Here is a 12,440-nt window from a genome sequence, read left to right on the forward strand (position 1 = left end):
CAAAAAGAATTACTTTTAAAATAATTTCAAAAATTCCAATTTTAAAATCATTTCAAATTTAAAGAAAAGTTGCAAGAACAGTACAAATATATTTTTTCTAGAACTAGTTGAGACTGATGCCTCATTACCTCATAGTTTAGAGTGCACATTTCACAAACAAGGACATCCTCCAACATAACCCAATACCAACATCAAATCCTTAGACCCAGTGTAAGCTTCACCAGTTCTCTCAATCATGGTCTTTATAGCAAAACAGTCCAGTTCAGAATCACGTTCTGCATCTATTTTCAGGTCTTTAGTCTCCTTCAGTCTGTAGCAGATCGGTAGTCTTTCCTTGACTTTCATGACCCTGATACATTTTGAATATTGAAGACCATTTCTTTTGTGAAGTATCTGTTGTATTTTTGTAGAGACTCGGTTATTCATCTCTGGAAGGAATAACACAGACATGATGCTCTGTTCTTCGTATTGCATCACATTAGATGGTGCAAGATGTCAATTTGTCCCATTTTATGGGGAAATACTTTGAGATAATGTACATATTCCATTCCTCATAAACTTTCAATTTATCTGCCTGTTTCCTTATGCATTTATTTATATCTACATAGACTCATGGATCCCTAGTTTATTCAGTTAGATAATAATCTTTTATTATCATAATGTCCTTTAATGTTTAATGTGGGCCAGTGGGTCAGAACTGATGATCTGTCTGTCTGTCTGTCTATGTGTCTTTGTGTCTATATACATATATTCTATAGCTCTGTTCAGGCTCAGAACCAGTGACATCCCAATAACAACAAGCACACTTAGTCCTCATCTACTAAAAGAAGCCAGTGTTTCTTGAAAATGGGTATTTTCAGGACTGGGACATAGAAAGTACACAATGAGGCAGAAACAACTTGTAGAACCAGAAAGAAGGAAAGATACAAATACGCTATGCATACACATATATAGCTATATTTCATGAACCAGCAGTTCATACTCATATCTTCAGTTCTAACTCAACACTATAAGGTTCATTCTAGTTTCCTCCTTTTCCATGTTTGTAATTTCCATGATGGATAGTGAGAAACCTGGCTCCTGTAATGGGGGATATATTTACTTTTTAATCAGCCTTCCTGATTGCCTGTTCCTCACCCTGCACAGACACCCTCCTGACCCTAGTTGGGTTCTCACACTCCATGTCTGCCTGCTGCACTGCAGGTGTCCTCTTCACTTTGCTAGGGATCCACCTCCCTCACTGGGTCACTATGATGCCCCGAGTCCTAGTGTGGACTTTCTTTGGTGGGCCCCTAAGGACTTTTGGGCACTGAACTTTCTAGAAAGGGGAAAATGTATAAAAAGAGAACAGAATGGGACATCTCAATGGAACATATATATACCCTGGAGAAATAAAAAGAGACAAGTGTCATGGTCACTAAGGAACTGTAAATTACTCAGTGTGCATATATCCTTAGATGTCAAGAAGGCAGAGGGTATGGAATGGAATGCCAGTGAGCTATAGAGGCACTGTGAGATAATTAAAATATTAGCAAGAATATGAAACTCTAAAAAACTTTTTTCCCAAAGTTTTCAAGTAGCCCCAGTGTCTATACGTATATAGAATCAATATTTTAGCCCTTTCTACAAAGAAACAAACAAAAAAAGTCATGGCTCATCAGTTTAGTATTTGGATCCTTGACATTGGATTTTTTTCTAGGTCATTTATGATAATATTTAGAATGGTGTTGAGAGAAATCCTGCCGCTATGAAAATTTAAATTTTGCTCATTTCTTGCTTTTGTGATTAACTTGTCAACCTTAACATTCCTGAGATCACAGTGTGGAGGGCTTTGGATTTATTATCCTTCTAAAGTGCACTATGCAGAAATGTTCTCCAAACCTCTCTGACCTAAAATCATCGGGGAAATCTTGTGATAATAGATTGTTTACGGGCTTTCTGTCATTTTTACCTATAACTGAGTCTAAATTACCTTAACCTACTCTGATATAGATTACATTTTTGTCTGGGTTTAAATCATGTCTAAAATTAATTTCAAAATTTATCAAAACATCCTCATGAAACTATCAAATTAGATCAACCAAAAGATAACTTAAAGATATTCCATGACATATGTCCCTTATTTGAATGTGAATGTAAATTTGTGTTGATGCAGTTGATCTCAGTTGCTCACTGAATTCTCATGAGGTTGCTATGGAAAATGAATAGATGTTCCTAAAAGTAGCTATGGGGCACTAAACCTGCTCAGATGAATACATTCTTAAAAGAATAACTATGGCTTAAAATATAAAACCAATCAATCCACAAGCATTAACTGTTTTTAACCTTGATTCTTTATAGTCTATATTTCAAATGAGTCACATAGTATAAAAGTGGTACCTTGTGTTTAGGATCTTTGAAGAAGGCTCAGATTTTCAAATATACAGAGACTAGGTGAGAATAATAATACATCTTATATTTCTATCACACTTGTTTTTTTCCAGTATACTTTCTGTAATACTTTCTTACTTATTCCTCAGAACAGTATGATATATATACACTTTTTTAAAATGCCAGAGTAAGTATCTTGGTGTTCAGATCCTTGTACCCTGCTCTGCTTCCCAACTGGGTATGTAGCCCAGAGAATAAAAAGGCAGTTGGATCAGATCAAGGCTTCTTAATCTCTTCTGTGCTATGGATGTCTTTGGCAGCCTGGTGAAGTCTGTGGCCCATCTAAGAATAATGATTTTAAATCAATAAAATCAATAAAGTCAATAAGGTTATAAATAAAACCGATTATACTGAAATTCAGTTATTAAGGTATTAAAAACAAGTCTATGATATGGTAATACTTTTTTATTATAGTATTAAATAAATAAGTAGATAGATAAATAAATATAGGTGAATTCAGAAGTGCTGTAATTTTAATACTACAATGAGGGTAAACAGTACTTTGAGGTCTCTGCAGCACACTAATATGATTTGAAAATATCTGTGGTTTCTGTTGGTGACAAAGTCACAGTTACTTCTAATAACATGTGATTCATTGCCTATATTCATTGTTAATGGAAGTGCTAAATTTCATTCATAAGCTAGAGAAAATTCAAATGTAATTTTTTTTCTATCAAAGTTTACAATTGCTCTGAATTCTGTTCATTAGATGATTTCTAAGGAGCTTTCCAACAAAAATATTTCAAGACTTTGTAAACCATCCTGCTAGTTAGGTAGAGTGGTGTGCCTTTAGAATTCCATGTGTGGTCCATGGACCCATATATTAAGTTCCTTTTCTAAAGGACGGTTTTGCTCTTCCGTGTTTGGTCCATGGACAGCAACAGCAACAGCATCTACCTGGAGCTGTTAGAAAGAAATACAGTACCTCCAGCCAGCCTCAGATCTGCTGAATCCACATCTACAAGTTTACAAGATCCTTAGGCAATTTAGTATGCACCTTAATACTTGAGCAGTGTTGTTATAGACTAGGCTGTTAAGCCTGTTTGGGAGCTCTTAAGCCATGATTAAACCAAGTACCTTAGGATTTGCCAGATCTACAGTCAATTTCCTCCATTTTAAAAAAAAATTGTCTTTAGACTCAAAGTCTAAGAATTTCATGACAGATTGCTGCCAGCAAGAAGGTCAATGCTGATAGAGACATTTGGAGATTTTCATGGAAAATTTGGGCTAAGAGTTACTTAAGGATCAACATTTTAAAGGGTCTAGATTGTTTTGGAGAATTGAAGAGCCCCAGGCAGTAGCTTGAGATTTGGCAGAAGCAAATTGTCTCTGAAAAATGGGGGAGGAATAAGAACAAGTCTGACTGCATAACCAGACAGAAACATCATTCAAGTTTAACTTTGGTTATAAGCAAAGTTTGTTCTGTATGGTTTGGCTTGAGCACTATAACTGTTTGAATATCACAGTTAATGTTCTTGTGAATACATGTTTTTCACTGCTCTGGAACCAATTTTATAGGTGTGTAAAATATTAAGCAGTTAGTGTCTTATGAACTGAGTCATGTTTATATGGAGAGGAAAGCTGCTCCTGAAGTGTCTCACAGTGAAATTCTCTAGTAGAAATTCCAATGCAATATACGTCTATTGAACATCTGTTTTGTACCAGTGGAAATTCAAGGATGAATTAGACACTGTTCTTGCCAGAAAAGAATTGCCAGTTTATTTCGTAAGCCAGGTAAAAAAATTACTGATGATAAAAGTATAAGTTCTATGATAGAAACAGACACAAAGCACTATTTATAGTGGTTTGGAAGGGGTTGCATAGAACCTTACATTTCTGTTTACTCATTTACTTGTTGATTCAACCATTTGTTCATTCATTTGTTCAACAATGTTTATTGAGCCATTATCCAATGTCACACACTAAGCTTCATGCCTGAGCATAGAATGATGACACTGGAAGTGGTAAGATATGTCCAGGTTGAAATTATGTTGGGTTTCGTATGCCCTGTTTAGCATGTTGAGCATTATCCAACAAACAAGTGGGAAACTTTAAAGGATTTTCAAGTAGGAAGTTCCTGATCCTTTGTTGCATTTTAAGATCATCACTCTTGGAGAAGTCATGAAAGGTGACTAGAAAGGGGGCTTCAGAAGGTCACTTTAAGGTTTTAAACCTGGAAAAATCCTTCTTGTATTTATTTCAAGTTCTCTTGCATTTTAAAAACCTCACATTCCTTTCTTATTAATAATATTTACAGGCAAATATCTGGCTTGTGTTAGAATTTTATAGTATAATGTACTTCTTGTCAAGTTTTGGGTTCAGCAATATAATTAACATTTTTTCTATCATTACTTTGCAGCTTTGGACACTTGTCTTGATTTTATGGCCAGTTATGATTTTCATAATTTTGGCTATTACTCGGACCAAATTTCCTCCAAGAGCAAAACCAACTTGTAAGTAAATGAAATTTATTTGTTTCCCTAACTTTTGGATGCTGGTTAAAATTTATTTGGCTACCATTTTAGCGTTTTATTCTAAAATTTATTTTTGAGGGTAGTTTTTCCACTTGGAAGTATTTGTGTAAATACTTAGTATGGTTTTTTCCCAGTCTTTTGAATTAGTAAGAAATTGGGCCTATAAAATTTATCTAGAAAAATTTAAAGTATGTAGGAGCCAGAATATGTTTTAATCTTTAACTGTAAAATTTTGAGTCATTTATTAATCTCGTAAATCTCACCAGGGTGTGCATAACACAAACAAGCAGCCATCTCAAGCTAGATCCTCCTTTAACTTTGTGTCATAGCAGAAGCCATAGCCTGGAATTTGATCAACTGAACTAATGAAATCCAGAGTACTACAAAAATCTCATCTCTCTGCAGGACTAATATTTGAATGGTGCAAATGTATCAACACATTTATTTAAAAGAAGATTGTTTTCCAGTTAGTGCTGTTTCAGTTACATTTAGTCATTACCAAGTTGAAAAATGGAGACAGTGTCCAACTCAGTTCATGATTCCTTTTGGATTTAGAATGGAAATGCAGAAGACACTCAGAAGTCTTCAGAATTGTGCAGGATGAACTTTTTAACCCCAAAGATTTGACCAATGTTGTTTTGCTTTTGTTTTTAAACTTTGGAGTCAGTTTCACAAAGCCACCATCTCCTAAAAAGCTTCTTGAAAATCAGATTTCTGAAAAATCAAATTGTATTTCAGATGAATTATGGTAATTCACTATATAAAAGAATACTATGCTGACTTATTTGTAAAGAAAATAATGAACTGGTGGCTTTTTAAAATAAGTGCAGTGCTTTTCAGTTACCTAGTCCTAAGAAGTAAAATGAGAGCCATGGTGGAATCTACTTGAATCGTACACAATATGATAATTTAAAAGAAAACGTCAGTTAAATTAGTGTGAAGCATTTAAATCCTTGGTGCTAGAGCAAATAATCCCTTACATTTGAATAACACCTTATCATTTCTAAAGGACTTTTGTACAAGTTATTATGAAAAGTTGTTGATAAGATTTGGTTAGGTTGTCTATAAAAACAGCATAATTTGTTCTCTTCATTTTATGTGTATTTGTTCTTTATAACAGATTAGTTCCATTGTATACTGTTCAAATTTATGTGTTCTTGTGTATCTTAAGTAACATGGACTTCAGAAATAATGCATTCAGCACAAAAATTCAAATACCCTTTGAAGTATTCTGGTTAAAGATGCTAATTATCAATTTGCTAGCAATAGTGATAAAAGGAGTTTATTAGTTCCTTTCAACAACTTATTTCCACCAATTTCTTTGTTCTTAAGGATTTTTTCAGTTATATAAACTTCCTTTCCTAAAACTTCCAAGAGAGCAATATAAGTTGTGCGAGCGAATAGTCTTAAATTGGCTCCACCTGATAGGATTTAGAGATTCATGGGGAAAATCATGGAGTGCTCTTACAATCCCCGTAAATTACTAAGCAAAATGTGGAAAGACCATGTGACACGAGCCTCACAGACCTAATCTAAAAGCCTCTGCAAAAACACAATATCCAAAAGGAAATGAATAACCATTTTTTACTATGAACCTATTATTCTACTCTAATAATATTAGCTTTGAGGCAATTATCTTTATGTTTATGGGTAGGAGGGAACAAAATTAAGAAAAGTTCAAACACTAAAAGTATTTTTGCTATCTCTCAGACCTTATGAGACTCCATCTAAAAAATAGTTTATTGGTTTGTTATTAGAAGTAAAGGAGACTCTCTCACTTTACACATGAGAACGCTGGGACTCAAGGAGATTTTAATTTGCCAAAATTCAATAATGTGGGATAAGAGAGAAAGGTATTGAAAGCTACCTTTTCTTATTCTTAGTCTGTGAGATTTGTGTTGTATCTTACCCTCTTATGCACAGACCTAAACATAAATTATGTCCAAGATTTCAACTCATAATCAACAGAAGTTAAAATGTGATCTTATAATTGGAGATGCTATTCTGTAGAGTAATGTAGAGAATCTAAAACTAGTATCAATGCAGCTATTTTTTTTTCTCTTTTGTGGTAGATAGGGAATAACTTCAAAAGGAAAGTTTAAATTTAGGTTTTTTAATTCTTTTTTATTGTTGTTTCTCTATATTTCTCATATCTATTGTACCAAAAGGTTAAAATGAGCTAATAATAATAATGATAAATATTTCTTGATCTCATATATATGTAATGGCTGTATTATTCATTTCACAGTCAAGAAAACCAAGACTCAGAGATTAAGTAACTTGTCCAAGATTGCACAGTTAGTAAGTGGTGGTGTCAGAATGTGAACCCAGACATTTTGGCTCCTGAATCTGGTTTTATGCTCCTGGACTGACATTCTTACACCTAGGAGTCAGTACTAACTTTTCATGTTTTATTATTTAGGTTTTGCAGAAAGCAGACTAAAAATTAGAAATTAAGAATATAAGCACCTTCTCTGTCTCTATCATGAAATCAAAAATATGAGGATTCTGATGTATGTATCAGAATTATACTAAATATTAGTTTTGAATGTAGAATGCTGCCTGTGTTTGACAAATTCTGCATGAATCATTGTAGTTCTGGTATCTTAGAAATCGGATCCTGCTTCACAGAGTAAAAGTCCTTTTCAGGCTACAGTGGCTTCTTCAGTACTAGTTGGGCAATAGAGAAATGAAAATGAAACTCCAGACTACACCCCAGCTGAAACTCAGCTATGGTGAAAAATGGGAGTTGTCATCCTGTGGGCATATTCTGCTCCCAGATTAGCCAGGCAGGTATGTAGGACTAATAAACCATTCAGAACAAATATAATCAGCCACTCAAAGGATTCCTTCATAGGCTTTCTGACTGATGGGCATCTGGAGAGGTCTGGATTTTGGGGAAGTAAGGAAGCTGCTGCGGTCCCTGCCGTGGTGAGTGCCAGTCTGGGGCAAAATGCTTACTTTTGGCACTGTCTGCCTTCACTTACTCCCTTTTGTGCTTCCACCAATAGTTTAGGTAACTTGTTCCCACAAATAACAAGTCCCAGGTAAAGAAAGTTTCCCAAAGGCTGGCAGGCAGACCCAGATGCTTCTTATTCACACGGAGAAGAAATGGGCTGAGGCGCTGAGTTTGAAGTAGTTCCAACTTCTCATAATCCCTACGTGCAGTGGCTTGTTGAGAGGCAAACTTTAAAGTCAAAATAGCATGCTTAGTAGCAAAAGCAAACTAAACCAAACCAAACGCCCAAATCGCCTTTAGACTAAGTCAAGCTATAATGTACAGTGAGTTACTTTTGTTTCCTTTTAACACATACATCCTCATGAAAGTACAGGCAAGCAGTTCCCATCGCTGAGGAACCCACTACTTTTCAAGGACAGTAAGATGCTGCCATAATGAGACAAGTGGCCTCCAAAAAATCAGTCTTGCTAAACAAGGAGTCACATTTTTATGAAGCTAATGAAAAACAATATTTTTCAAGTGTGCAAAAATGTCACTAAGAGAATAATGGAAATTTTATTGTACAAATATGATAATACACTGAATTAAACCCCAACAATCTCTAGGCTGTCACTTTCTAATACCCCTGATCCCTCAGAAGATAAGAAATTTAGCCCATCCTGTGTTTGAAAGGGTTAACCGCTAACTGAATGATCTCCACATTTGTCTTATCACAAGGTTATACAGAATACCTCCCATCCAGATGTGACTCAGGAGCTTTGGTGAATGCAAAGTTAGCATTCCTAGCATGTCTTTTGACCTCCAAAGCATACTTTTTGTCTTCATGGATGCAATAAAAATATTAATAGGAGTGAATATTTATTGAAGACTTTACCATTGGCAAGCACTGAACTAAGTACTTTACGTATGTTTCCTAAGTTGATACTTACATCATCTCTTTGAACTATGTAATATGATCTTCCTATTTTAAAGATAATACAACTGAGGCATAGAAATGTTAAGTAATTTATCAATGTTCATATGGTTATTATGTGCCCAGGCCTGGATTTTAACCAGTTTCTCCACACCCCCCACCCCCATACAGTAGGTTTTTCCAGATCATGAGTGCCAGTGATGGCACTCCAAAGGTCTGACTCATTTGAGTTTACAGCCTCCCCATTTTCTTCCTTATACCACCTGTTAGTGCTCTCAGACATCCAACGTGCTTGCAAAAGGAACTCAGTTGTTTTTTGTTTTTTGTGTTTTTTTTTTGTCAGCAGCTCTAGGGGAAAATGTGAGAAGAAAGATTGAAATTATTGATTAACTGGTGGCTTGTGGGATCCATGCATGTTGTTATACCTATGGTACCTGAATTGTTAAAAGGAAACTATTGTGCTATTTTATGTTGATAGAGCCTATAAGGCCTCTTACTGGTGAGGGTTGTGAAAATCAGAGGAGTGAGGTTTTCTTCTGGCCCTGCTCTTGTGGCTAATTTTTTGTGCAGTGTTTTTATGGAAGTGAAGGCAAGTGCCATTGGAACAGAATCCCGGAGTATACCGTGCTCTCCAGCATACTCATGATTTAATCTTAATAGTTTAATCGTTTAATCTTAATAGTCCCTTAATAGGGACCCAAAGTAAATAATATACTTTTCAATGTCGATTGGCTAAAATTAATGTATGCTTTGTTCTGGGAAACTCAGAATTCATCATCATTCGTCTTCTGCTGGGGATTGCCCCATCCAGTTTCTCCATTCTCAGGTGTGCCAGCAACACGAGGCAGTCTCTCAGGTTAGAAGCATGAGTCATCTTTGACTCCTCCCTTTCCTTCACCTCCCCAAACCATTATCCTTCAAATCAGAATCCATTTTGTGAAATGCGTCCTGGAGTTAGCCCTTCTTTTTCCAACCTTCCTGCCACAGTTTGGTTTTTCATACCTGGATTTCTTCAGAAAGTTTTTTATTTTGTTTTGTTTTGTTTTGTTTATGGTCTCTGAAAGCCCTGCCTATAATTCTTCCCATATTTCATCATCAGAAAATCCCCTAAAATACTCTTTGTGTCTGTCAACTTCTCTTTGCCTCACTTTCAAGACCTTCATAATTAGGATTCATCCAACTTTCTGTTCTTTCTGTTCTGCGCTATGATGCTTGTGTCTAGACAAACAGTGTCTGAGAGTCTTCCACACATCCTGCTCATCCCCACTTGGATGCACATGCTCATGTTGCCTCCTCAATGTCTATTAAAAACTCACATCTAAGGCTTACCCTTTTGCCTTCCCTGATCATTCAGACTCCAATTATTTCTCCTTTATATCTTTCTTGTGGACATCTTGCTAATAGTGATCTTTGCTTTATCTTGACTCATTCATTGTACAGATAGTACATTAACAGCAAAAATCACATCATAACATCACACTCTTGTCAGATGCAGCATAATTCCTAACATGGAACAAAATTAGAGTGCAGTATATTGATCAGAATTTGATACGGTTTGAAAAATTGATACAGATGATGGGTTTACAAAATTCATCCAGATATGAATAATAGAAAAATTCAGTGTGAGTCTAAGATGGGCAAAGGACAAAAGGTTAGCTCATTTGGGGATTGATTTTTACTTTCTTCAATCCAGGTACATCTGACTGCTATTAACAATGTCTGTAATGGTATACTAGGGAAAGAAAATGGACATAAAGCCCCTTCACTCCTCCCCAGGTACATCCACCCGAGAATTTTCCTCACAAGTTAATGAATTCTTGTGAATGCGTATGAAAGATTTTTGTGTGGGTGGGATTTGCAGTCCACTTCTTATTTAAGCTCCAGAAGATGTTGGAACAGCTTTTGAATTTCAAAGCCAGAGCCCCATCATTTACTTCTTCCATCAGTAAATCAGTAGTTAACTTTTTGGGGAAACATTACTGACCCTTTAGATGGTAACACAGAGATAAATTCTGTGAAACTCATAGAAACTGAGACTGAGCTTAGATTGTGACCTTGCTTCCTCCAGCATTTTGCACAGAGATAGGAAAGAGCAGGAAAAAGGGGATGTGAACATGGCCCCACCACACTCATGGCTCCTGCTGGTGTTTGCCCACCTTCCACAGCTCCTGACTTGAAATTCTGCCTTTCTTTCACACAGTGCAGATGGGCACACCCTCATGCCAAATAACATGACAAAGGGTTTCTCAACTGATGGCCTCTTAGGCTTAGTACACATAGTTGCTTCAGAGAACTGGAAATACCTTGAAGTACAAAAAAACTTAATTTAACAAGTAGAAGAATAAAGAGTACAGAGCAGTTGTTAATTGCACAGTGGAGGCTTTGTTTTTTTTCTGCTCATTTTGCATCATCCCTACTTTTGATAATTTACTTACAAGCTTCCCAGAGGTGACTGCCCCACTGCAATTAGCTCTAAGAGCCGTGTCTTCTCTTTTTTACCCCTTTTCTCTTTTCTCCCCTTTATAAAGAGCAGAGGCGCTCCTGTTACTGTCAGATAGGGACCTCTAATATCCAAACCTATATGATAAATACGAATAAATAAATGATTACTCATAAAATTCTCCCAAATATAGTAATGTCATTTGCTGAGATCACCACTATCAGTTGATGTTTCTAATAAACCCTTGAATTAAGAGCCTAACTTAACAGCCAGTTCCTTTTTACTTGTCAGACCGCATAGAGTCCCGACACAGGCTCACAGGCTGACTGTGTGTTTTCCTGAGTGACTGTTTTATTAAACTCGTCTTCTAAGCATCGTCCAGAAAACCTGGCTTACTAAACCTTAGTCATTTTATGCTACTCTCGCTTCTCAAGTTTTCTCATTCTTTTTGATTAGGTCATTTCATGTCCTTTGCTTTGATAAATGAACCAATGTATTTTTAGAGTGAAGTAGCTCTCACGGAAGAAATGCCACAGCATACGATATTCACTGGTCTCAGGTCAGTTAAAATTTCATTGTGGACCTATAATATTTTCACATTAAAAAAATAAAATTCTTGTTTTAGTTATGTATTTACACACCTATGTTTATATATAAAATCATTATTGTGAGAAGAAATGTAGGGCCTTAGAGCACAGACTAGAGATCCACGCTGTCTGGATTCAAACACAAGTCCTGGATAAATCTGTTGGATGCTTGGAGCCTCATTTTCCATATCTGTATGTTGAAGCTACTAATAGTAGTGCCTTCCTCATAGAGTTGTTGTGAGAGTTAAGTGAATTAATATTTGTTAAATGCTTAGAAAACTGCCAGGCACATAATAAGATCTACATTTCTGTTGGGGATTATTTTATATTATTTATAATATAATGATACATATGTATAGAGTATAACATCAATCATTGAGTATCATCGAGATAATCTAGTATCTCATCATTATTGATAAATGAGGAAACTGAGGCTCAGAAAATTTAAGAGACTTGAAGTTTCACACTTATTCTTGCCATTGTCACATATTTAAAGGAAATCTGTTATGTCCGTGCTGATCACGAAAGTCGTAAGTGTTCAGAGCAATCAAGTCTATACCAGAGTAAAAAATACATCAGAAACTATAATAAATAAATACACAACGTGATTAATTCCACAGTGGAGGTAGGCCCAAGA

At 35.7% G+C, this 12,440-nt stretch overlaps 1 protein-coding gene across 2 annotated transcripts in view; it reads left to right on the forward strand.

Moving 5' to 3' along the window:
- Positions 1-12,440, forward strand: part of ABCA12 (ATP binding cassette subfamily A member 12) — a 152,655-nt gene that overhangs the window by 7,040 nt on the left and 133,175 nt on the right. For both annotated transcript variants that reach the window (XM_015244190.3, XM_072961325.1), the window contains exon 2: positions 4,790-4,883. In XM_015244190.3, the coding sequence (XP_015099676.2) occupies positions 4,790-4,883 (94 nt within the window). The remainder of the gene's footprint in view (positions 1-4,789; positions 4,884-12,440) is intronic.

Source organism: Vicugna pacos, chromosome 5 (genome assembly GCF_048564905.1).
Source record: "Vicugna pacos chromosome 5, VicPac4, whole genome shotgun sequence".
NCBI lineage: Eukaryota > Metazoa > Chordata > Mammalia > Artiodactyla > Camelidae > Vicugna > Vicugna pacos.